At 44.5% G+C, this 25,949-nt stretch overlaps 1 protein-coding gene across 1 annotated transcript in view; it reads left to right on the forward strand.

Annotated features, from left to right (window-relative positions):
• Positions 1 to 7,668: 7,668 nt before the first annotated feature.
• Positions 7,669 to 25,949, forward strand: part of LOC139748993 (uncharacterized) — a 175,116-nt gene continuing 156,835 nt past the window's right edge. The window contains exon 1 of the mRNA XM_071662349.1: positions 7,669 to 9,296. Coding sequence (XP_071518450.1) covers positions 7,923 to 9,296 — 1,374 coding nt within the window. The 5' untranslated portion in view covers positions 7,669 to 7,922. The remainder of the gene's footprint in view (positions 9,297 to 25,949) is intronic.

Here is a 25,949-nt window from a genome sequence, read left to right on the forward strand (position 1 = left end):
TAAGGTAATGAATATTACAATGATTAGAAGATATTCTCTCCTTACAACGAGGGAGGAGAAGTGTGGGGTGTCAGTGGTTAGGAGGGAATGGTGGTTCACCGTATATGATGATAAATGGTAAAAGAAAACCTCGGAGAAATTGGCTATATTTCGTTAACCTTTAGTTACAAAACCTGAATAAAACTGGCTTTCTCAGACAAAAAAGTTTTACCATGAACCATTGCTGTAGTTCCAAAAGCAAAACAAAAGTAAACGCGATATAAACGATGCTTAACACAGAGATACCTAGCCTCTAACAGCTAGTATATCCTCATGTAAAGCATCTGGGACTATGCCCCTAGTTAGAGTACTACCGGGGCGGGACTGGAACTCTATCGGCACGCTACGGGGTGGGGGGGGGGGGGGGGGGTATCACTAAGTGGGAGGGAGGCTACAGGTAAGGAACTGTATCTCTAGCTGGGAAGGTACGGGTGCCTGAGCTTCTATTTTACCTAACAGGCGCCGCGATTATAACACTAGTATTAAAGAAAATCCTAACAATGGATTTGTTATAGTCAGTAGACAAGTGTTCTGTGGGGAGTTAAGTGTCAGTAGGAGGTAGAGGGGGCGCCCTGCTTTTGTGTATCTTTGGTTTAACAATATCTGCGATTCATTAACATGAACATGTATATCAGGTACCCTATTCAAACTCGTATGCATGCGTTTTGCTTCAAATGTAGCTATTATCTATATATATTTTAGGCTATCCTATCAAGCTCCATTTTCTACAATTGAAATAGTTCTCTAATGTCATTGTTTAAGGGAAACTCAATTATACTGTAGTATAGAATTACATAGGCAGGAGTGAGTGTGTTTATTTTGACAAAAATGCAGGGAAAATAAAGATACTTCAATATTCTAACGAAAGGCACATAAAGTATATAAAAATACTTGTTTCTGATACGAAACTGCAAGTAGAAGTACATTAACATTATGACGGATGTAGTGCGATTATTATATACCACAATATATATCTTTAATGTTAGAACTGTCTACACAGTCAAAATCCTACATTTGAGAAACCCAAATATTGTAGAAATATCAGATATTTCAAACCACATTAAGCACTATATTTATACGTTCATAGTATATGCAATGTTAAACTACGTCGGTGAGATAACTTACCTTTAATGTTAGTTATACGGACATATCGATCAGCTGCGGAGCCAGAGCTAGTGGTGTCTCTACATTCCATCCTCTTGCTCGATATATTAAACAAATATAGACAAAACATAAATGCAGAACTAGTAACAGTAAGTCGGACTATCTGCGTTCATTTTACCGTAATCATATCTTAGACAATAACAGTGTAGCATACTGATCACTCTTAAGGAATACAAAGGATTTCCCCAAGGCAAGATTATCGAGAAAGAACCTTTTTCACTGTCATTGGCATTGTCACTATCATTGGCACAGTCACTTACGTTTATATTTTCATTATCACTAATACTGCGGGTATCATAGACGTTGTCACTTACTGACACTGGCACTAACACCGGCGTTGTCACTGTCACTGGTACTGTCATTACCAATGGCATTGTCGCTTTCACTGGCATTGTCACCATCACTGGCATTGTCACTATCACTTACATTATCACCTTCACTGGCACTTTCACTATCACCAGCATATCACTATCACTGACATTGTCACTATCATAAGAATTGATCACAATATCAGGCACTGTCAGTATCACTGGCACTGTTAATATGACTGACATTGTTACTAACATTGTCACTATCACTGTTCTTATCCCTTACATTGTCACTAATACTAGCGCTGTCACTGTTACTAATGTTGTCGTTATCACTGACACTGTTACTATCATTGTCACTGTTGCCATTACATTACAGTGACGAAGAGGCTGTTGGAAATATAACATAAACATACCCGTCACTCAGGCATGGACCTACGTCCCAGGCAATCGTTCTTCACTCCCACATCCAACTCATCACTCGCTATGTTCCCCACTCAACCATACAACTTATTAATCACCCATTCATGTCGTCACTCACAGGATTGAAATAATAGAGTTACTTACACTCAATAAAGCATTTCTATCATTTATTTTCTTACAAAACATTCTCTTCTCTGTACACCGTAATGATTAAAGGTTCTCTATAATATAACCCCAGAGTAAGTTTCCAATCCTGGTGGTTTTCACTGAATCTCAGTATCATAGTTGAACGATATCTGCGACATTTAAGTATTCACTTCTTGTCTCATTCATGCCTAACTGACTTTCTGCCTTTAGTAAGGTAGCGTCAGGAACAAACGAACAATGGTCTCATTTGCACACAAAAATTCTATTACTGTCACGTGCTGCGTGTACAAACCAGACTATCACCCTCATCTAAGCGCCACAGACTACATTACACTGGGTTTACTTCGACCACTTCTTATTGATCTATGCTCGTAATGATTGCAAATTTCATACAGGTGGTCAGATGGTCATTGACCAGCACATGTAAACAAAGGTTTTCAAGCTTTATTCTATAAAGGACCTTTGTCACCATCATCTTTTCTATTCTATATAAATCTAAGAGGTTCATCCTTGCTATCTGTTGTCTTGCACTGCGGGTTGAGCCTGGCGCCTCGCTCTTGTTTCAACTTTTCTACCACACTGAACAAAAATGATGTCAACACTGTGTTTGGTCTGAGCTTAGTTCAGGTCAGGGAACGCCTTACATTCCTTGAAAGCCAAACAATTTACAGCAGTGCCCATTAGAACCTATTTGTCTGTACACGCCGTCGAAGATTATATAATGTACGCCTCTGAGGTATCCATATGGTAATCCGAATTTTCCTATTTCACTCCTGCAGGTTGTAAATATATCAATTACAGAGAAAAAAACGGATGATTGTATCAACTGTACCATATGATCTGACTGATCCTACACCACATCCTGTGTCATACATTAGTTGTAAATACAATTAGCAGTAATAATGATGAGGTATTGGCGTAACACTGATCGTAGTACTAGTGATAGTAGTATTGGTAGCACTGATCGTAGTACTAGTGATAGTAGTATTGGTAGCACTGATCGTAGTACTAGTGATAGTAGTATTGGTAGCACTGATCGTAGTACTAGTGATAGTAGTATTGGTAGCACTGATCGTAGTACTAGTGATAGTAGTATTGGTAGCACTAGTATTGGTAGTTGTAGTCATGGTAGTACTGGTAGTAGTAGTGGTGGCACTATAACTAGTGGTAATTATGATGGGACTGTTAGTAGTAGTAGTAGCAATAGTAGTAGTAGTAGTAGTAGTAATAGTGGTAGTATTAGTAGTAATCGTAACGAAAGAGAAGGTGGCATTAACGAAGGCGGAGGATGCTGTAGGAAAACACGGGAAGAACTGTATAAGTAGTTATTACAATATGACGTAATAAGCACTGTATCTTAAGGTCATACTTTGATAACATATTCATGACGTAATCATTAACAGTTTGACATGGGATTAACACGACAACAGACCTGCAGGTTCCCACAGTTACCTGTAGTCATATTTCTGTCAACATCTACAAGAAAGCTTGTTATTTCTGAAGCTGTTCAATGAGAGCATAATGCTAGATTAACGTTAATATTGATTCTAATTTCTCACTGTTTGACGACTTATCGTGATAGGCTCAGTGACAGAATAGTGATTGCTTGATTACATCAAGAAAGGAACGTGCAGATCTAAAGTCACAATCTATGGCTCGAGTTACACTCTGAAACTTTGGAAGGAATGAGCAAAATGTGCAGTGGAGAAGCATTTCTGTCCGCTGTATGTCACTTTCTTAAAGTACTACTTAGCTTAGGATCAACACGATTATCATAGAAGTTGTAAACTTGTTTCTTTAGTTATCTCTCAGGTGATCTTAGCATCTCCAGGAAGCGTAGAAGTGCTTGTTGTCTTGATAAAAGAAAATCCTCTTATTGTTTACTTCCATTTCCGACCTCCATCACATTTGAAGTGATTGAACTTATTACACTGCGTATATATACATAACACAAAGGTCTTACTGATTGCATTAGCTTGGTCTACTGTCTGTTGTATCTTACCATCAGGTCTGTTTAATGACGCGTATTAAGTGTGATAAATATTAGTGACTGGCTTGTCAGTGTCTAGTAAAGAGAGTTCTTAAACTGATCATTTCTGGGATCCTCAGAAATCAGTCAGTAGATGGTGGAGGTGTTGAGGCTACAGGGTGGCCGCACACTGTATATCTATTGACATCCTTTACAGTTTCCTCAGTCTCCCCACACTGAGTATTGCCTAAACCTTTGCAGCGCAGGATCGTCCCAAGGCTGGGACCTTCAATTTGGACTCACTTATCCAGTTTACTCTCCTACTCGTTTTTCCTTCCATGAATGACGGCTTTCGCCATGGTCTTCAAGATATCTATCTCTGTTCTTTCCTTGTTTCTTCCTCTAACCATTGCATCTTCCGTCGCTGAGTCTGAATGATATTCACAATCTCTTTGTTTTTAATCATTACTATTGTTTCTCCTTGTGTCGAGTTGATCATCTTCACTCTCCGCTCCTTCAGCAGCAAATCATTACAAATAACCCGGTTGGCTCTCGACATCAACCGCCTTGGTTTTAATTCTCTACTCTTACTGTTCAGACTTTGTTCCAAGATTTCCTTCCACCTTCATCGAGACACGACCATGAACGTATAGGCAGATGTTGTCTGTGTGCGTGTGTTACTACGTTTTTGTATGTGTTTATTTGTTAATCTATTTTTTCTCCCCGTTTGTCCAGTGTGGCTCCGTCTCCTGGACATTATTATGCAGCTCATGCTGCTCTCCAAATCACAACTTCATCACTCAGTTTATTTCATTATTTCACGACTCTTATACTATGAAAATACTTACTTTCATCGTCTCTAACAAGTTTTTGTTTAATATGGTGTCTGTGCACCTTTCGAATTAAAAGATTCACTGTTGATACAATCAAATTGGGTTCATATATGAAAGGTGGTCAAATCATCTCTTACTCCGTCCCTTCCATAGAAGACTGCTTTGTGACCTCTTTACATCTTATTGTAATTTAACGCTCTTGATCTTGGTACCAATTTTGTACCCTTCCTTTTTTTTTTTTTTCATCAGTTCTTTGTGCTTCTTCAAGTGCGATAACCAAACTTCAGAAACACTTTCTGGTGTACGCCTACTATGCGGCGGTGTGAACAATTTGCTCGATTTATCTTTAACCATGTACTTGATCACCATTCTATATTTACCAAGAGATACTTTGTCTCGAACATTTATCTTAAGATGGTTCTCTGGCGACAGGTCAAGTGAACTGTCGACTCCTGAGTCCCTCACACTCATACGTTCCTGCACCTTATTTCCTGCTAGCTAGTATCCGTATCAAGATCTTAGACTGTGTTTTATCCTCAAAGTTTTGCGTTGAATATCATCAACCTTACACCAGACAAAATTTGGAGTTCGTCTAGTTCCCGTTGTAGGCTGATGCAATCCTCATGACCACTTTCCTAACAACCTTGGTATCATTTGCAAGTACATTCAGGTAGGAGTTCAATCCCTCTGGCACGTCATTTATGTAGATTAGGAAAAGCAACAGTACCAGGATCGATGCCCTGCAGTACCAGGATCGATGCCCTGCAGTACCAGGATCGATGCCCTGCAGTACCAGGATCGATGCCCTGCAGTACCAGGATCGATGCCCTGCAGTATACTACTGGTCATCTCAACCCGTTTCGAGATGGCTCCTCTGACAGGAATCCTTTATTCCTTTCCACGAAGGTAGTTTTCCATCCATCAAAGAAGTGTGTCTGTGTGTGTGTATGTGTGTCTGTGTGTGTGTGTGTCTGTGTGTGTGTGTGTGTGTGTCTGTGTGTGTGTGTGTGTGTGTGTGTGTGTCTGTGTGTGTGTGTGTGTGTGTGTGTAAGAACCTGAGCGTTGGTGCTAGCTTGAATTTTGAATGTTGTCACCATGAACAGGTAGAGTGAGTGAGAAGATGGGGTCTTGCGTATGTATATTGGTCGTGAATAAGTGTGAGTGAGTATGGTGTTGGTGTTGGTGTGTGTGTGTGTGTTTGGCGGGAGGGGGGAAGGTTGGTTGTGTTTAAAGATAATCACATGCCTTTGGTCGGACGCCATCCAGGTTCACTTTCTCTTTGTGTACTCACGACTACACGACCGTCACGGCCTGCTATACCTACATCCCATGACCGCAACGCACCACCACGCCCTCAGCACACCACATCCACAACAAACACGCCAGCAACATTCCACGCTGACAATAAGCCACTCCCACAGGCCGACAAGTCATCAATGACCTACGACAAGGGAAAATATCACCTTTTTCGATAGCCTTGTGAGTGACCATTTCATGCAATCTGGTCTGATGTTTGTATCCGCATTCTCTGAAGTGGACCTCTTGTTACATGTTGTATCCAGACTAACTTAGCCTGATGACGTCTACTGTTGGTCTGTACAACACTACCAGAGAACCTTTTGGTTACGGGTCCAGTGGACTGTCTGTGAGGTTCAAGTTGCTGGACCTCGATGTATCTGAAGGAACTTAGTGTTATGGTATCCGCCTGGCCCCACCTCACACAATGAACATGGTAATGATACCCAGGTTAAAGTTAGTACCAGATTCCTACTTACTGGACCACGCCGTCTATGCATGCTGGAGGGAGATCGGTCCACGACCAATGGATTCGTAGGTAATGATGTTAGATGTCACACCAGCGAAATGCAATATATCTCTTCCAAAGTTGACCATACAGAATGCTAACCATATTGTCTGCATTGTTTGTTGTTGTTTCAGTAATCTTAAACAATCACAACAATTCTTAACCTGAAGCGGTGCAGTTACGGGAACGTTGGACTAGAACTTTAACCTGCCGGACCCAGCTGGTGCTCTCGCCTCGTGACAGGTGCTGGGGTCTTGAAGCAGAGCCGTTATCTCTACAACTGATGCCCTTGAATCGTAACACTTACTGAGTTCTTGGGTCAGAACCTTTTTTCCTCCAAGAACTGGCAGGTTCTTGACATGTAACAAGTCCTGGATTTTTGATAAGAACTGTCGTCTTCGGTACTGGGTCTCCAGACACCACTGTACCTCTTACGACCATAACGTGATTGGAAGCGCAGATTAACATTACTCGTCTGGAGTGAGGACCATTTGGTCTGGCGGGTATCATCACAATTACGTCATTCTTCGTCAAACTAGTGTATTGCTATATCTCCTGGCGGGTTCAGTAAGCCTTTGGGAACGAAAAAAAAAATAAAAGATAAAGACTCGAGCCTCCTCTTCTCATGAAGATTACAATCAGTTTTCTTCATAAGTTCCAAACAACTATATCCAGGGGAACAAATCTCATCCAGATTCCACTCCAAGCACCATTTTTGTTGCTCAATAAGCGCACGTAAATAGAAGTATTAGATTAACCTCTACTAGACGGCCACTTTCGAGCACTCGGCTTCGCTCACTAGTGTTACCGCTGTTGTATCATAGGAGAGTGTTCGTTTTCTCAGAGAGATGGTGCTGGTGCAGGGGGATGGTGGGGGTAGGGGGATAATGGTGTGTGGGAGAGGTAGTAAGGAGGGAGGGGGAAGGAGGGAGGCTGACGGTGGCGGGAGTGTGGAGGGCCGGGCCAGCCAGCTAACGCGTGCCGCCTCAGAAGTGCTGTGACTGTGGAGGTGAGAGGACACACCGCTCGTGTCCACGTTCGCTCAGCACAACACGCCATAAACTCTGGTACAAAAGTCTTTACCCAGACTGTTAGGTGTCACGCGTGCGAAGTGATGTAGTGGCTCTTTATCGAGTAGATAACAGTGTTAAAACAGTAACTGTATCGTCCCTGTGTGGTAAGGACATGTACTAGATCTCTTGTCTTGTGCTTGTTCTCGCGCTGGAACTTGCAAGATGCTGGGACCAGCGGGAATACCTCGCGCCGGCCACTCAGTGACCTGGTCAGACCGGGAGGTGAGCATCTTATCTCCGCCCGTACCACACCTCCTCGTTAGCTCCGAGGGTTCTGCGCTGTCGCGTCTTGACCGCTACTTCGACCCTCAGCCACCGCCACGCCCGGCCAAACCTGTGGGTCTCCTGCCCAAACCTTGCCCCATCCCGGCTAGCAAAACCAACACACAGTCGACCACAGTGATCGGTCCGCCGCCTCTTATTGATGGTGCTGCTTGTAAAACATCGACATGGACGTACAAGCAAGTAACTTCACCACGAAACTCTGGCATATCGGACATGGAAAAGGGCGTGAGGTTCCGACCCGAGCGACGGGAGAGGCGCCCAGTGCAGAAGTTACAGTGGCGGGACAGCGCCTGGTCCAGAGGCTTTGACACCCCTAAAGACGACTACCTGGATCTCGACACCCGCATAACAGCATCGTCGTCGGCTGACGGGTCGCCACGTCACGCCATAAAAAGGATTCTCCTGTTGACAGAGAACTATCAGTACCGTGATGCTGCCTCCTTCATTCACCGCCTTCCAGCCGCAACTTTCAAGGTTATCGTGGCTGACCTACCTATAGACGTACTGGTGGACTCTATGCCGCACTCCCTGCCCATCGTGGAGGCGCTCTATTGTAAGGTGAGCGATACAGCCACAGTCGTTCCTGGCTCCACCCGAATCCTACGCCCTGAGGCTGTCGTCTGGCAAATGGTTCGGTTCTTTGCACAGCAAGAGGAATGCCTCACAGGGGACATCCGTTGGGAGTTCTGCGGACCTTTCGTGACGTCCTGCAAGAAAGTGTTGCGCGTCATCTCTCGCTCTGAGCCCAAGATACGCAAAACTTTGCAACAAAGACGGAAGCAGCTGGAGAAGGCCATCGAGGGTATGGGACATCACGGCCTCGTTGGCACCTCCGATGAGAGTCTTCAGAGCCTCCATGACGCACTCAAACTCGAGTTCGATAAAGTGGTAAAGTCATACACGCATGCACTGGAGAAGTTAGAGGAGCTGAGTCTGAGCAACAAGGCGTCGCTGCAGCGGAGCATCAGCCACGGACCCGCCCCCATTCAGGCGTCGCACCAGCGACAGCTCTCCATCACGCAGGAGGAGGTGCAGCAGAGGCTCATCAAGAACAAAACACTCCTGAACGTGGTAGAGCCAACGCTTGGAAACCACTCTCTTGATGTCTTGCTGGGGATCCTCCAGCGGAGGATCGAGTACGACAAGGAGACACTCTTCCAGTTCACACAGCTCCGCAAGGAGGCCAAAGAGGTCGAGGGTAACGCCGTCATCGCTCCCATCCTGATGCGCTACACACATGGATGTGAACAGGTAAGAACAGTTTGCTGGTAACATGTATCCTTACCCCCTGTGTCAAGTCTTGATATCCACGTCTTAACCTAAAATACTGCAGGAACGGGATTGTGATGAACCATGCGTCAGGACGGAACGGCCATGAACGGCCAAGTTAAAGTAAGGTGAAGGTTGTTTTGTGAACATCGTGGGTGGGAACAGAGGAGTGTGTAGGGGTATATAGACTAAACAGAGGCGTCCCCCGCCGTAATATACTAAGGTGCTGATGAAAGTAGTGCGGGGCTGTGTGCCCAGCCACGGCTGCCTGGGCTTAGACGGTGGTGGTGCGTTTGTTACAAGGAAGGGAGGGAGCAGTTTGGTTTGAGTAAAGGAGAGAAGGAGTAATTGGGATTGAAGGTGCGGGAACAGGTAGAGTTGAAAGAAAGAGAGGGAACAAGTAGAGTTAAAGGAAGGAGAGGGAACAAGGAGGGTCGAAGGTAGGAGAGGGAACAAGTAGGGTTGAAGGAAGGAGAGGGAACAGGTAGGGTTGAAAGAAGGAGAGGGAACAGGTAGGGTTGAGGGAAGGAGAGGGAACAAGTAGGGTTGAAGGAAGGAGAGGGAACAGGTAGGGTTGAAGGAAGGAGAGGGAACAGGTAAGGTTGAAAGAAATAGAGGGAACAAGTAGGGTTGAAGGAAGGAGAGGGAACAGGTAGGGTTGAAGGAAGGAGAGGGAACAGGTAAGATTGAAAGAAATAGAGGTGAAGGAAGGTAAGGGAACAGGTAGGGTTGATGGAAAGAGGAAATTAATGTAAATCAAGAAAATAAACTGAATTCTTTAAGTGAACATTTGCAAAAATAATGGCTGGAGGATGGAGACAGAAGAGGGAGTCAGGCTGGCAAGACGGGCAGAAGGAGGGAGGCAGGAGGTAAACAAACTACCAGGGGCCCATGAGGAGTTGGTGTGTCCTTGGAAGTGGTTCTCTGGTTGACTCTGGTAGAGGTATAGCTTACGATGATTCTCCATCTAACACTACAACTTTTTCCATACTTACTCTGTATGTTTCCATCATCACCACCAACTCTGCCTCTCCAGCACATCTTCCTGCCACACCACTTCTCAGCAAGCTCCACCCACATTGCTTCTCCCACTTGGCCTCCACTACCACCACCACCATCACATTTCGCAAATTTCCCGTCATCTACGGCTATACCTGTCTTACATGCATGCCTTCGACCATGATAATTTGTCCGCCTGTTTCACCCCTACCAGAGGCCCTCTACTTGCTCCACCTGCCTCATACACCTTCCACCTGTTTCCACCGCCCATTACGTCCTCCGCCACGTCCCACTAGACATACACCCTCTCCTACTTCATATTTTTCATTTAGTATCCTCCTCCAAAGAGATTAAGCATTATGGTGTTGTCTCTATGTTCCATCTCACTGCCACTCTTACGTCACTCCGGAGCGAACTTGTTTCTTCCATGTTTCTTGATAATTCTTACTTTTCTTTCTCACCATCAGCAATTATCACCTGAAAGTAATGAAGATATATTTGACTTGAACCTTACGTGTAAAGTCGAAGGCCCGTGGTGTAGCGTGCGTCAGGATGTACGTATTGTAGCGAAGATGAGAACGTAGTGATGACGTAGTGAAGATGATGGGGTGGGAAAGAAAAAGGTTTAGTGAGGATAAAGGTTTATTGATGAATGCCTGACCATTAATGGTCGGATGTAGAGGTCGGTGGTGTCGATAGTGTAGTGAAGAACTATCACTAACCCTGGGGTGGTGAAAATGTTTGACTCGACGTGTCAGTGTCAAGTGCACGCGTAACGCACCAGGACCTCTGACCAGATCCGCAGCAGGTGAAGACCTGTGATGCCCAGGATACAGGGAAGACCTGTCTCGTGACGGTCACCTGGCGAGGGTGGAATGAACATGAAAGTGCAGTAAATGATACCCTTGACCTGATCCCGAGGGAGTCATGTCAGTAAACATTACTCATCATAATCAACAAAGTAATATAAGCAACTTAGAGAAGTAAATCTAGACAATTTAGTAAAGATGCGTTTGACTTGATCAATTAGAGGTAAAGACAGTAAACATAACATACCTTCTTGGATGCATCAATCTAGAAAATTATTTTAGATGCATAAATTTATATAGATATTTTGGATGTATAAGTTTCCATAATTCATTGCATTTAAGCAATTTTGCAATACTGACTATATAGTAGGCATGAGTTATAGTTTGTGATCACGAAACAATCTAAAGTTATTGCTATGGAAAATGTATTTCAGTAAAGATCATGAACCAAAACACAGGAAAAGAGAATTAGGACACAGATGATAGATTTGAGCCACCTGTGTCTGTAGACCTGAGGAAAATGAAAAAAATAAGTTTAGATCATCCCCAGGGAAGCCGTAATGACGGTAACCTTTATGTTAGCCAGCGAAGCAACCGTTGTGACGACATGTTAAGTATTACCTACTGCCAAATTTACAGGAGTTTCCTCTCTAGCTCATTATTCATGCAAATGTCGGGCCATTATTTCTCAGGAGGAGCTTTCGGTGTCAGGTAGGGACGGTGCGGAACTATCGCTGGAGCAGCTATGCATGCTTCGAATGTTACAGCAGCCCCGTCACACCTTGTAACACAGTTTGTAACGAGGTAAATTATGCTAATGTTGTCTTGGCGCAGCAGGAGGGCCGGACCCTCACACCCAGACTGGAGCGCCCCTGACCTCCCTGCAGAGGGAGGTGATGGAGCCATGTCGCCGCTCAGAAGTCAAAGAGGTCGGCACATGACCTCAGCCTGGCTGTTGTTACGTGCAGCTGTGTGGGTACGAGTGACGTGTGCAGACTGATCACAACACCTGGATGTCTGAGACTGACACAGGATTTTGTTACGCGATGATGACTGAGGGTGGGGCTGTAACAGTACCAGGATGGGTGGTCGAAATATTACGATATAAACAAGGTGTCAGCTTCCATGTTGCACCTTCTGGCTTAGAAAATGTTTGCATAGACTGCATTCCCCAGCCGTACACCTGGAGCTGGACCTGATCATAGTGAGGAGGGAACAGATTCATCAACAAGTCACAAGAGATTAATCTCATTTTCTTGGATGAGTGAGTATGAACAAGGTCATGAGAGGGTTTGATAAAACTGTCACCTTAAGTGTGGGCGGTCAAACCTCATTAAGTTTACTGCTAATTGGGTCATTAAGGCATGGTTGATATAATGGCCTCATAATCTCAGCCAATTATAATTACTCTCAAAATAGAGCGACGCCGTGCTGACTGGTTAATTAGTTGCGATATACGTATTGGCTAATTACTTTGGTAATTCTGGAAGGACCGAGGTTGAAGAAGGTAAAATAGGTAGTGGGGGGGGGGGGGGGGGGGGCTGATGATGGGGTTCCAAAGACTAAAAAAGATATGAAAATTATAAGACGGGGCTAAAGTGAGGAAAACTGGGGCTACAAAAATAAAGGAATTTGAAGCAATGTAAAAGGGATCTGAAAACGAAAAATGTGGATGATGTGACGAAAATAAGAAACTTTGGGACAAAAATAGAAATAAAGTGACGAAAATAAGAAACTTTGGGACGAAAATAAGGTGACGAAGATGATGTGACGATGGAGAGGATAACAACATCAAGAGATAACAAGATAGGAAGGAAGAAGCTGAGTATAGGGAAAATGAGCTGGTCATGTGGAGAAGAAAGGAAACATTGGCTGAGAAGTTATAGCAAACAGAGATATGAGAAAGGAACGCGAAAGATGAGTACGGAATAAAGTGTTCCTGTGAGCCAGGGAAGGAAGAGAGAAGATGTGAGCAAGAAAACATAAGAGGAAGTGAATATGTGAGGGAAAGACTTGCATAGAAAGATATATAGATGATTAGATAGATAGATAGATAGATAGATAGATAGACAGATTGGTAGGCAGGTAGGTTGATATATAGAAAGATAGACGGATAGGTATGTAGGTACGTAGGTAGGTAGACAAAATGATATATAGGTAGATAGATAGGTAAATCGGTAGGTAGTTAGATAGCAGATAGAAGGATAGATAAATAGACAGATATATACGAAGTGACGTACATGTGTGGCCGTGCTGAGAGGCAGCATGATGCTCACTTATATATGGACACAAACGAAGTTAAAAGTAGATAGATTCAAAGGTAGGTGCTGTACCGGGAGATAGATAGACATATGTACAGATGGAGAGATGCATAAATACATATTCATTTGACATACACGTAAAGACAAAACCATTGTATGAATAGAATAATTTCCCAGGTTGATGATGACCTCACCAGGTTAATGATGACTTCTCCAGGTTAATGATGACTTCTCCAGGTTAATGATGACTTCCCCAGGTTAATGATGACTTCTCCAGGTTACTGATGACTTCTCCAGGTTAATGATGACTTCCCCAGGTTAATGATGACTTCTCCAGGTTAATGATGACTTCTCCAGGTTAATGATGACTTCTCCAGGTTAATGATGACTTCCCCAGGTTAATGATGACTTCTCCAGGTTACTGATGACTTCCCCAGGTTAATGATGACTTCTCCAGGTTAATGATGACTTCTCCAGGTTAATGATCCATATTGTTCTCCTTATGAGAGGAAAAGAAAATAACGAAGAAGCTGTCTAATCCTTTCCTTCCTTTTTATATTATTTTTTGCTTTGTTGTTATGATTAAGGATGCGGTCTGTACTGGTGTTTTACGAGTATATATTGAAATCTTAGGTACAGCAACACAAGAACTGGAACCAAGCATGGTCACCCTTGTGTGTGTATGTGTGTGTGTGTGTGTGTGTGTGTTTGGGGGGGGGGGGGTAGGTCAGGCGCCTCTAGGGCACATCTGTACCAGTTCTGAGAACCAGTTGAGTAGCCCGCGACTCCCTCTACTGCAGTAGGAGACTTTTAATAACAATGAGACGTTATGGAATATTCAGGTCTTCGGAGCGCTCGTATCATCCTCCACTGATCATTTTGCTTAATATTGTCGCAGTAGATGGCTCTTCATCTGTCTATCTGCTGGTCTAACGTGGCCAGGCATTCATCATTATTTTCCACTAGACGTCTGGGTTGCTGAGTGGGATAAACTTATCCTCAAGAAAACTTTTCAAAATTGAATTTCTTATTTTTGTTGGTTTTTGTTAGTTGCTATATTAGTTCTTGTGTTGTAAGTTGTCAATAATCGTCAACATCATTGTTATGTTGTCAGCTATCAATAATCGTCAACACTGTTATGTTTTTAGTTATAAATGTTGTTGGTAGCAGAAACTAATCACGTGTGTTTACATAAATGCTGGCGGGGCCAGGCTTCACACTCACGGTGAACGTCGGTGTAGTTTTGTTCTCACGTCAGAAAACGTGATGTAAGGAACAGATTTATTGATCATAAAGTTTTCGGAGGGAATACTAAACTACTACTGCAGGAGAGAGGAGCCAATGGTCATGATCCCCGGATGCCAGTTACTTCAGCAGTTGTATGGTCATGTGAGGTGTGGATCATGTCTTCATGATCCCATGGTAGTCTGGCAGAGCGGCATTAGGCTACGTTTGCTAAGCATCATAAGAAGTAGTAACAGTGTCTTTAGAGGTTTAAAAAGCAGTTTGAGACGTTTAAACAGAGTCAGTAAAGATAAATCTATTCAGGAGGAGGAATATGTGAACAAGGCTCCTGCTCTTTTCGCTCACACTTGGCAAAGACTGACTCGACTTGAAGGAAAACATTGTATGAATCTTGGTCCACCAGTGCGGTACATTCTGTCCGGAGGTTAGACAGCAGCAGGTTTGTTGGGGTATCTGGTCACCCGTGGAAAACCTTCAGCTGCAGAACAGCACTCGCCGCCGTTGCATTATCTCTGTGCCCTGGTGACCTGGCTCGGCAAACAGCTAGAGGTCAAATTCCACCGAGTGTTGACTACGTAAGCACTGGGCGCGCCGCAGCTCACGCCAGCCCTGTTTGTTCAGCCTAATAGCTGCTTCCAATCCTCTGTCGTGGTGTCTGGCTATGATCTGAACGTCTAACATGTAAGCACAAACATTTGTGATCTTCCTTTGTTTTGTTAGCCTGCACAAGTGTGTCTTGTCCGATCTGCTTCAGGTACTTATGCTTAGTTTATTTTGTATATAAACCTTTCCGCTCTCATCTGGAGTCACCTTAAGGTAAACTTATAGGAAATTATGTATTCTAAATATTTGTTTACGGTGTAGCCAATCAAGAATATTTACATGTTCTTGTACGTATCATTATGTTACCTGCAGGAATCACATAATGACTCTACTGCTCTCACCTCGACTGTACCGCGTGAACCGCTCGGATAAATATTCTCCCATGTGATATATAAATGGATTTTTGGATGATTTAGAACTTGATTACAAATTTAGAACCATTTTCATGAATATCTGTTAAACATAAAAGAAAAAAACGACTGTAATTGTGTTTTCCGAAGTTGAGTGTGAGTGGATACACCTCCTGAAGAGAGGGTTGAAGATGTACCTTCGTTGTTGTGACCGTTGTAATTAGTGGCGGTAAGTTTTACGGTCAGTGGAACAGCCAGCACCAACCGGACACTGGACGTGGACGTCTGCTGTCACCGTTGCTGCTGCTGCTGTCGCTCCGAACATCCGCTCGTGCTGCTGCCCCGGACGAACAGGTGCTGCTCGTCCTCTGCTCACACCCTGGGACAGCAGAGGGTATGACATCAAAGATATAAACAAGAATACTGACTTCAAGTCGGAAATGATAAAAAAAACTACGTTAACAGAGTTGTCTTATGTGTTCAGACTACAAAGTTAAAATTCTATTACTTGCAAGAAAAGATCAACGTATACTTCTCCATCATAGTCAAGTGCAGATCCGGAGGTATACCAACATCTGCTTTACAGTTTCATTGCCTGCTCAAGGAAGAGTTTACGCTGCTCAGGATACTCTCCAGTAAGAAAGTATCAGGCAACAGTGCGTTGAGCATGAAAAGATTTACTGTAGGTGACGAAAGTGGCAGATAAAAGAAGATTTGATGATCCATGAAGTTATCTGCTGGACAATAATACCATCACAGGTTTCCAGTGCACGTAGGGGAGGAAGAGATGAAAAAGGAGAGCCTAGGCTCCTCCCAACTCGCCTCTTCATCCAGCACATCACCTGGCAAACATTTGCTATCAAGCGACATCGTCTGGTGCAGTGTGTACCGACATGGGAGGGTTGCTTACAATACAACTAAGTTGCAGTCATACAAAAATTCAGTCAACGTTGGATGATACGAGTGCAGGAAAGATCCTTATGTTTCTCTCTCTTCCTCTGTGTTTTCAAAGGCACACAGATGGTCTGCTCAGGTGGGCAAGCCATGGTGTTCGGGAGGCAGTTAGCACGCACGCACCAGCTGACGAGGATCTACCTGGCTGTGTCGATGTCGGAACTTTTGCCTGGCACTGTCTTTCCTCGAGAGTCGATCAAGGTTTCAAGAACAGAAGGAAAGAGCTAACAAACGACCTTACTGCATACTTGATTCAGCTTTCATAAGCACTGCAGCCTGAGCAGAACACATAACAAGCGACAAAATTATCTTATACATGCTCCACTGTAGGTGTAGCCATGTCGATGACTGGGACTAACGATACGAGACGTCAAAGGAGGAGGATAATAGAGTGAAGAGGTCAGGTTGTGGTGATGCTGACCGACCCCCCCCCCCCCCCCCCAGCTGTGGGAATACTGTGGTTTGGTGCAACGGTGGTAGATGGAAGAAGATAGGTGGAGGCTGTGGAAGATGGGGAATGAGATAGGTGAAGAAAGGTAGAGAAAAGAAAAGAGGTAGAGAAACGGACGGAGAATACGAGAGTGGTGAGAGATAAAGTAGCGAAGGGAGACATGATGTTGGAGAGGAAAGAGGTAGAGAAGGGTATGGGGAAAGGTAGGTGTAGGAGAGGTAGGGAGGAGTGGTAGGCAGAAACGAAGGTAAGGAGGGAGGGAGATGGATAATAGATACAGTACAGAGGGGAAAAATTATTACAAAATCTGTCGCGTCTGGTAATAATTCTACTATGATCGCCTTGGCTGTAGTACAATAAATGTTTTACTATATTGCAAACTGTGGAAACGATTACCGTATCTCATTTTCAGGGAGGCATTTATCGCCCTCAGAAGATGTGGCTCCTCCATCACTACACTTCCAGCCTCACAACACCAGACAACAACACTTTTCCAGTGTGGATAAGGTTTCATGGCCTCAGTAGGTTGGGTTCTGGTCATAGCTTTTAAACACTGGAGACTCCAGGACTGAAATTTATTTCTGAGTAAGATGGAACATCAGGACTACTTCAACCACTGCTGCAGCTCGTCCACCACGTAGCTCTTGTTTAAGCTGCGGAGTTCACACCTGACTTTCGTGGGATCTGACTGACTGATTCTATATATGAATTACGAGGAGTCTGATTGATTGATATGTAATCTAGTTATTGATGGAATGTTTACCTGATATATAGAGGTGCCGATCAAGCTGAACTTAGCATAGAACTAAGTGGCTTCTAACAGCCGGACACATTTGGTTTCCTCGATCATATGAAAATATTTGATTTAGGTGTTAAGTGAGCTCAGGTGTATCATCCGTGTACTAGGGCAGACTTGAACAATAGACTTCAGTTATACTAAGATTAAGAAGGTTGAGACAAGGTGCGATACTTTAGGATGGTGTAAGCAAGTACAACGCTACTTCATCTAAAATTAAAAGCCATGGAATATCTATAAATCCGACCAAAGCAAAACTGTGTAAGTCAACAAAGACCAAAGGAAATAGGAATAAGATAAATGACAATCAAATGAAGATGAAAATACGAACAGTAGGAAGTGTAAATCAAGAAACAATATAATAAAGAAGAACAGATCAATCAATGTTGCAATAAGATTATTATTAAAACATAGGAAAGGTTAATAAGATATTAAACATAGGATGGATTAGTAAGATATCAGATAAAAAAGGAAAATAAAACTTGACCGGTAAATCAAGACAAACATACTACATATATAAAGAGTGTTAGAATAAAGAAAATGAAATGAGATCCCATTAGGAAAATTGACTGATTAAAGTGTTGATCAGATGTGACCAGCGTATTAATAGACATGGTGAGCAGTTGCTGGCCGACCCTCTTGCCTTTATCTATTTCAACATTTGCTCTGCCCTCTACCTCCTGCATCTACACCTCCCTACAACTACCCTTCCTGTACCCCGTCCATCTGCCCCTCCTACATCTCCTTACGTCACACTAACGGCCTGGCGCCAGTTTTCTCAGTTATGTCATGTCAACGTTCATTCATCACTTACAGAGGAAAGGAAATAAAGTGAAGAACCACCAGCAAGCGTTAGTTACTCCCTCATACCTGAACGGTGTCCAACCGTTAACGGTCTACGGACGCTAACGGGGAAATTCACTCCAATAACAGTAAATCTTCATTAGAACTTGAAGAAAACAGTCGTCTGTTGGTATGGTGAGAACTAATGTCTCGTCTTGAGCCAAGTTTCTCAGTATTCCCACACACACACACGCTACCCACCAGCCGTACGTCTTCATCCCTCCCTCCTCTCCCGCCACCCACCTCGTGTTGGTCAATATGACAGGAAGCAGCCCCAGATGACGTATCTTCATATTCCCTTTTGCCATCTATAGGGGGCAGGTTGACCCTAACCCAAGTCCTCCCTCCGCATCATCCACGTACCCAGACACGCCCATTCAGGTCCTCCTCTCCTACAAGGTCCTTCCGCATCCCACAATGCCAGCTTCACACGGCTTCACCAGCTCCTGCATCCTCATTCCTGAGGGCAGGTGTAAATTCATACTAGTACGACAATCTGTTTTTCTGTGTGTTTGTTCCTTTCTTTTTCCTTTCCTAGTGAAAGGGAGAATCCTTTTGACCAGGAGGTTGAGTAAGATGATGGTCCAGGCATCTGTCGTCCCCCTGGTGGCGGACCTGGCATAAGTCAAGGTGACACAAGTGTGGGTGGAACCCATCACCAGAGGTCAGGGTCTCTGTAGGTCTCCCGTTGCCAGGGGTGTCATGTTCCATGAGTATATCTGGAAATCTTACTCGTACTGTCTCTCTGTCTGTTCCCGTGATCGTTTGAGTTTTATCATAAGAATAATTATTGCAGTTTGAATTTCTGGTAATTGTTGGTGTTTCAAATTTTTTTAGAAATTGAATCTTGAACAGGGTTTTTTCTTTATTATGAGTGATTTGCTGATACAGCTTATGTGAGGACACAAGCTTGCCAGGTTAGGTTTGTATAGCACTGTAGTGTTGCACTGAAGATCCATACTGACATCGCTGGTGAGACATAACATGTGGAGAAACCATATCTCTACTTTGCTCATGTTGAAGAACGAAGCATTGTGTGAGGTGTTTCCAACCCTCGGCTGGGGGTCGGAAGGTGACATGTGGGAGGGAAACATGTGCTTGTGTTAATGTCTCGTGAGACGAGTGAAGACAAGAGAAGGCTGAGGTGTGGGATGCGGAGGAACACAAGATAAAGATGATGATGAAGAACACGACAAAGAGGTTCAGCTCCACCCAGGTCATGGTATGTCCTCCATCCTCCGTCCGAGACTGACACTGACATTGGTAGAGGAGCCAAGGGGCTGATGACGGGAACCTTCATGCGAAAAAGATAGTTCAGTTCCTGTGTGAGGAACACACACACACACACACACACAAGGGGAATGACTCATAATCCGTCAACCGTTCATACATTTACCCGAGATGCTGAAGACTTGTGAGATTTTGCACGAGTCTGACATGGCGCGCTCCGGGTTCCTCTAAGGCGTTTTTGCGCTTCACATGACGTGTTGACGAAGGCAGGTAGAGGGTGAGGCCCCTGCATTAAGTGATGTCTCTGTGACCTCGGCCAGGTGACCCCTCGGGACCACACCCTAGTGGGTGAAACAGCAGGTGAGGGAGATACGTGATGATGATAGTGGCAGCGTTAAACATGTTGTGAGGATACGTCTCTCTCTCTCTCTCTCTCTCTCTCTCTCTCTCTCTCTCTCTCTCTCTCTCTCACCGTCCTGCCTCATAACATTATCCCATAAACCTCATTTTCCTTATCCGTGTTTTTCTACATGTCATCATCGTAACTCGGCGGGAGACATCAGCAGGTGCAGAGCAAGTATCCGGGTGCAGACGCACTTACGATCAGGACTTACTAATCATGACGACATTAATGAAGTAGTCAGCTACGTTAAGCTTAGTCCTCAGCAGTGGAGTGAATGTGTACATGACAAGTTTCGGGATATCCCATCCCACCAGAGGATTTATGAAATATCACTCCGTCCCTGGAACCCAGGATGAACCACCTCGTCTCTGGGACCCAACATATCCCAGCCCGTGGCTGGGACTCTTAGTGAGGTACGCCGCTCCTATCTGTCGAGCTGCGTCTTCGGCAATCATTCTCAGTTTTGCCTAAGCACCAGACCGAGCTTGAGGGAAGGAGGGGTTTAGGGAAGACGAAGGGGAGGGCACTGGAGGGAAGGTAGGTCTGAGGAAGGAGTGCAGAGGAGGGAAGGTGTACAAATAACGTCTCATAGCGAGGGACCTTCGTGTCTGATTAGTACCATCTTGGATCTTTAGCTAGTGTCGGGTCAAATCTCCCGCCTTTCATGGATCTGTTCATCCTACATCTATCAATAACACAAGTACACACGCTTTAACTTTATTCACTTTAGTAGAAAGTGACTAAACTTTTGTAAAAGGAAAATTGGGAAATTTAAAAGTTGTAGATTAGACTTGATTGGTTGGAGGTGGACGTAGGGAGAGGCTGGAGGTGGTAGTGATGAAGACAGCGACAAGCAGGAGAAACACAATACATGGTAGATACTATCATCGTCAGTTTCTGTTGTCTGTCGTATTGTGACATCAACCATAAGGGCGTGCCGTGGTGTCCTGGGGTGTGTTGGTTGGTCACGGTGTTCTAGAGTGTGTTGCTCGGTCTTGGCGTCTTATGCTGTGTTGTTTGGACACGCAGTCCTGGAGTGTGTTAGTTGGTCAAGCTGTCCTGGAGTGTGCTGGTCGGTCTTGCCTCCTCAGACTCTACATAGGATTTTGGTCTTGGGATCAGTCATGGGTCCAGCTTCCCTACACTTATTTTCCCCTGTTGGAAGCTCCAGTCACGGACAAAAGTCCACATCAAGGCCAGGCCTTAATTGACATATAGAGAGGATTATGAAAGGGAAAAAGAAGAGACGAAGGAAAGTATTTCCAAATTTTGGAGGAAATGACTAAACCTATATTTACAAGTATGCCAGGTCATAGTTACTGGGAAAGACACGAGAAGGTACAGAGTTCCAGAGCCTCGAGGTGTAGGAAAAAAAAAAAAAAAACAGTTATCAAAACGGCCCATCCTTGAGTTGCCAGTGGCCACAGAATAATCATGTGACGCAGCAGCTTGCCGAGTATTGTGTTGTGGACCAATGGATTCTATATTATAATTCCGTGATAATTAAGTACAAACCTCCAGGTGGATACAACTTACAGCTGAGTGATAAAGTACAAGTGCTCGCCCCTAAAAATGATCAAGAATTTAAGAAAAGTAAAGCCTTCTGTTACAGCACTACGAGAAAAGGTAACAATGGGGTTGAAGTTAGACAACGGGATGAAAGACACCGATTTTCATAACATGTCGAATTGTCTCAGTACACCGGAAGGATCTGGTGTTTCACAAGTGTGGGAGATGTTGCAGGGAAACACAATGGCTGAGCGAGAGACGCGGGGAAAAGGTGGGAAGTTCCTTATTCCTCCACTCGTTCGTCTCTTTCCACCCGTCAGCCAGGCAGCCGTTATGGCCCACCTGTTAGCCGTCTGCGTATTGCTCATTCATCTGCTAGACGAGCACCAGCTCTCACCCAGCCTGCCGACCACACATCTCTCCTCCATCCACCTCTCAGTCAGTACGCAGTTGTTAGCAAACCCACCTGTTTGCAATCCACTCGTTTACCGTTGTTATTACAAGAATGGAAAGACAATAAAGAGGGTGAAGGTCTGAAACAGAGAAGATAAAAGAGTATCATTACGTGTGTGGGAGAGACGAGACTCCCATGAGATATGGACGAGTTGGGAATAGCAGACAGGAACTGACCGAACGGATGGTCTTGCCTCAGTAGTGGCCTGGGCAAGACCTCAGCTGTGTAGCTTCTGTAGCAGTGCCACGACGGCCTGGGTGGACTGCTGCCCTACTGGTTCTGTGTCGTCCTCGGAGAACTTCACCTGTGTCAACTGGTCGTGCCGGGCTGGTCGTGCCGGGCTGGTCGTGCCGGGACACCACCTCCAGCCTCCAGTACCGTCCGCCTAATCATCAGTGTTGTTAACACTTGACTGCGAACAGCTGTCCTGCGGGCGTGCAGCAGATGACGTCTATGGATTTAGTGATTATGATAAGAAGAGACACAGAACGTCTGAAGGAGCAGCAAAAGACGCGTCAGTAACGCAGGAAGAATGTGTGTCTGATATCATTCTATGAATGATTGAGGGTTCATAACATATTCTAGCTGAACTAGGCCATTTGATTTACATTTAATCGGTACAGGAAGTTGTGACTATTTAAAAGCACTTCGCTGAAGTACTGAAGTTTTTCCTTTTGGAAGCATACTGCTGTATGTCAGGTAGAGAATCATGACTGGATTACTGAGAGAGTGTGTTGAGCGTCGCGGGAACCATGAGTGTGGTGAGGAGCCAGGGAGGCAGGTAGTCGCTGTCGTCGAGGTATCTGGGGCAGCGACGGACTAATGGTAGGGAGGGAGACGCCAGCATCCGCGCTTCAACTGTTACTCAATGGTGCGCCGCTACTCACTGCTTCCACCTGCCTCACCAGGTCGCCTCAGGCTTGTTCCTCACTCCCTGTGACACTGTACCGACACTGATGTATTCCATGATTCCCAGTTGTATCTTCCAACATCTTATCACTCCTTTTAATGGCTTCCTTACCTGCTGTGATGCTGGCTCTGTTTCTTTATTGGTCTTCTGCCTCGCTAGTGTAGAAATAGGATAGAAGTCAGCGCTGCAAATGCATTATTACCTCTGATGGCGCTACTGCTGCTGGTACTACTGCAGCTGGTGCTGTTAGTTGCATAAATGATGATCTTGTCCCCTGAACAGTACATGTACACGTGACTTGATGTACACGTGACTTGATATACACGTAACTTGATGTACGTGTAACTTGAACGATTACATAATTCAGAGCTCTCTCGGGTCATGTGACAACTGGGGAATCGTCAGCTGCCTTCATTACCATACTATGAATAAGTTGGCTACATGTTTCACTATTACTCTAAATGACTGTACTGTGTTGCATGATCACCACAGCCTGTCAGTCAGGCCACGCCGACGCACACCCACCTTACGTTTCATCATCATATATATATATATATTATCCCTGGGGATAGGGGAGAAAGAATACTTCCCACGTATTCCCTGCGTGTCGTAGAAGGCGACTAAAAGGGGAGGGAGCGGGTGGCTGGAAATCCTCCCCTCTTGTTTTTTTTTTTTTTTTTAATTTTCCAAAAGAAGGAACAGAGAAGGGGGCCAGGTGAGGATTTTCCCTCTAAGGCTCAGTCCTCTGTTCTTAACGCTACCTCGCAAACGCGGGAAATGGCGAATTGTATGAAAAAAAAAAAAAAAAAATATATATATATATATATATATATATATATATATATATATATATATATATATATATATATATATATATATATATATATATATGCAAAACTTACAGTGATAGATGTCAGCATTACATGTGCACATATACTATTCATATCAATGTTGTAGATACAATGATGGTTTTACATTTGATAATATCCAGCTCGTAGCGTTAATTTTGTGCCACAACTCGACTCCACTGGTCCACGCTTGCCTTTCAGTGTACTTTCCTGATGAGGTAAACAAGTGTGTCACAGTTGTGTGTGAGGCTCGGCAAGAATCATGACTCACACTAGGGAAGTGTCTCAGACATACTGAGTGGAAATAGTTCTGTTGCTTCGCTAGTGAGAGCTGTGGTATAGATGTAGCTCCATGATGAGACACTGTGGCATACTAGCTGAAAGAGGAGTACCCAACAATGGTGATCATATTGTAACAAGAGAAAGATGGGGATGGAATTTGGCAAAGCGTCATTGGTTACGTGGCCTCCCGAAAGTGGGAAGTGAAAGACCTCGGCACATAAATGGTAACAAGGTTGTTTCGTGGAGGATCATAGGAGGTCAGAGGTCAAACCTTTAATATGCAACCGCCCGCGGCCCACGCCTTCCAGCGCTCCAGCACTCAGGGCCCACGCCTCTCAGCACACCAGCACCCAAGACCCACGCCTCTCAGCACACCAGCACCTACGACCCACGCCTCTCAGCACACCAGCACCCAAGGCCAATGCCTCTCGGCGAGTCAGTACCCACGACCCACGCCTCTCAGTCCGCCAGTGGCAGCGCACCATACACCTGTCTCCTCATACATTCACGCCTTTCAGTACATACCTTTACACGCCAGCAGACGTTTGTTCATGACTGCACATACCTCCACATGCACACGCACAAGCAAGACAGGGAGCCCCACGAGTGTACAACTCCCCCCCCCCCCCCTGCACACACACACACACACACACACACACACACACACACACGCACACACACCTACTGCACAAACAGGTAGGTCCACCTCCACTCCACACACCTCCACACGCCCACATGCAGGAAACTATAGTTATGATGACGAATATAAGAAAGAAGACCAGTATGAATGGGATATACTGTGCAGAAGGGATTAGGAGACAGCTACATGCTGGAAGACGGACACTGTGTTTGAAGGGGTCTGTTGATCACTCTCGGTCACCACGATCGCGGTGGAGAGGCGACAGGAGAAGCTTCTGGGACCAGCGTCTGAGGGTGATGCAATGGGCATTGTATTAGAGGGGAATGCTGGGTGTTACAGTAACTGCACAGGTTGTAATTTACAACCCTGGAATTGTGGGAATTTTGTTGTGGTACACTGGGTTGTTAGACGTTGTGTACAAGTGCTGGTGTGTCATAGAGCCTAATGTGTTTCTGTCTTATAAGAGATAAGAGGAATATCAATATAAGAGGCGTTATAGGCATTTCATATTCACATTAAGATGGGCGTTAGTGTTCCCTCGTATGTCAGTCTATCATCTTTAACTCCACTGACATTATCTTTGACTCCATTGACATTATCTTCTACACCGTCCCAGGAAGACCTTCCACCCGTCTCAGATCCCGTGGTGATGCTCCGGACATGTGGGTTGGCTGGTCACTTGGTCTTATGGCCCATCAGCTGCCACGGTCAGTGAGGCCGTCAACGTCAATTCATAACCAACATTCGAACATAACACTTTCCCTTGGTGTTCAGTATAGCTCCAAGACCACATATTCTCTCACCAGATATGTAGTCCTTGGCGATTGCTCTGGATAAGAGAATAATACGTATATAAATCAGGGAAGTTCATCAAGAAACGTTGGCTAAAGTAAGAAGAGATATAGTGATATGCGCACGAACGGACGGCATTTTCTAGGTCCATACTCATAAGATGTTTAGAATTACGAGAGACTTTTTGGGTGTATGTCATCAAATAATCTTTCTCATTTTCATGTAGCATAAAATAAATTCTTTCATTAAGTTATTG

The sequence above is a fragment of the Panulirus ornatus genome, chromosome 6 (assembly GCF_036320965.1).
Source record: "Panulirus ornatus isolate Po-2019 chromosome 6, ASM3632096v1, whole genome shotgun sequence".
Classification (NCBI taxonomy): domain Eukaryota; kingdom Metazoa; phylum Arthropoda; class Malacostraca; order Decapoda; family Palinuridae; genus Panulirus; species Panulirus ornatus.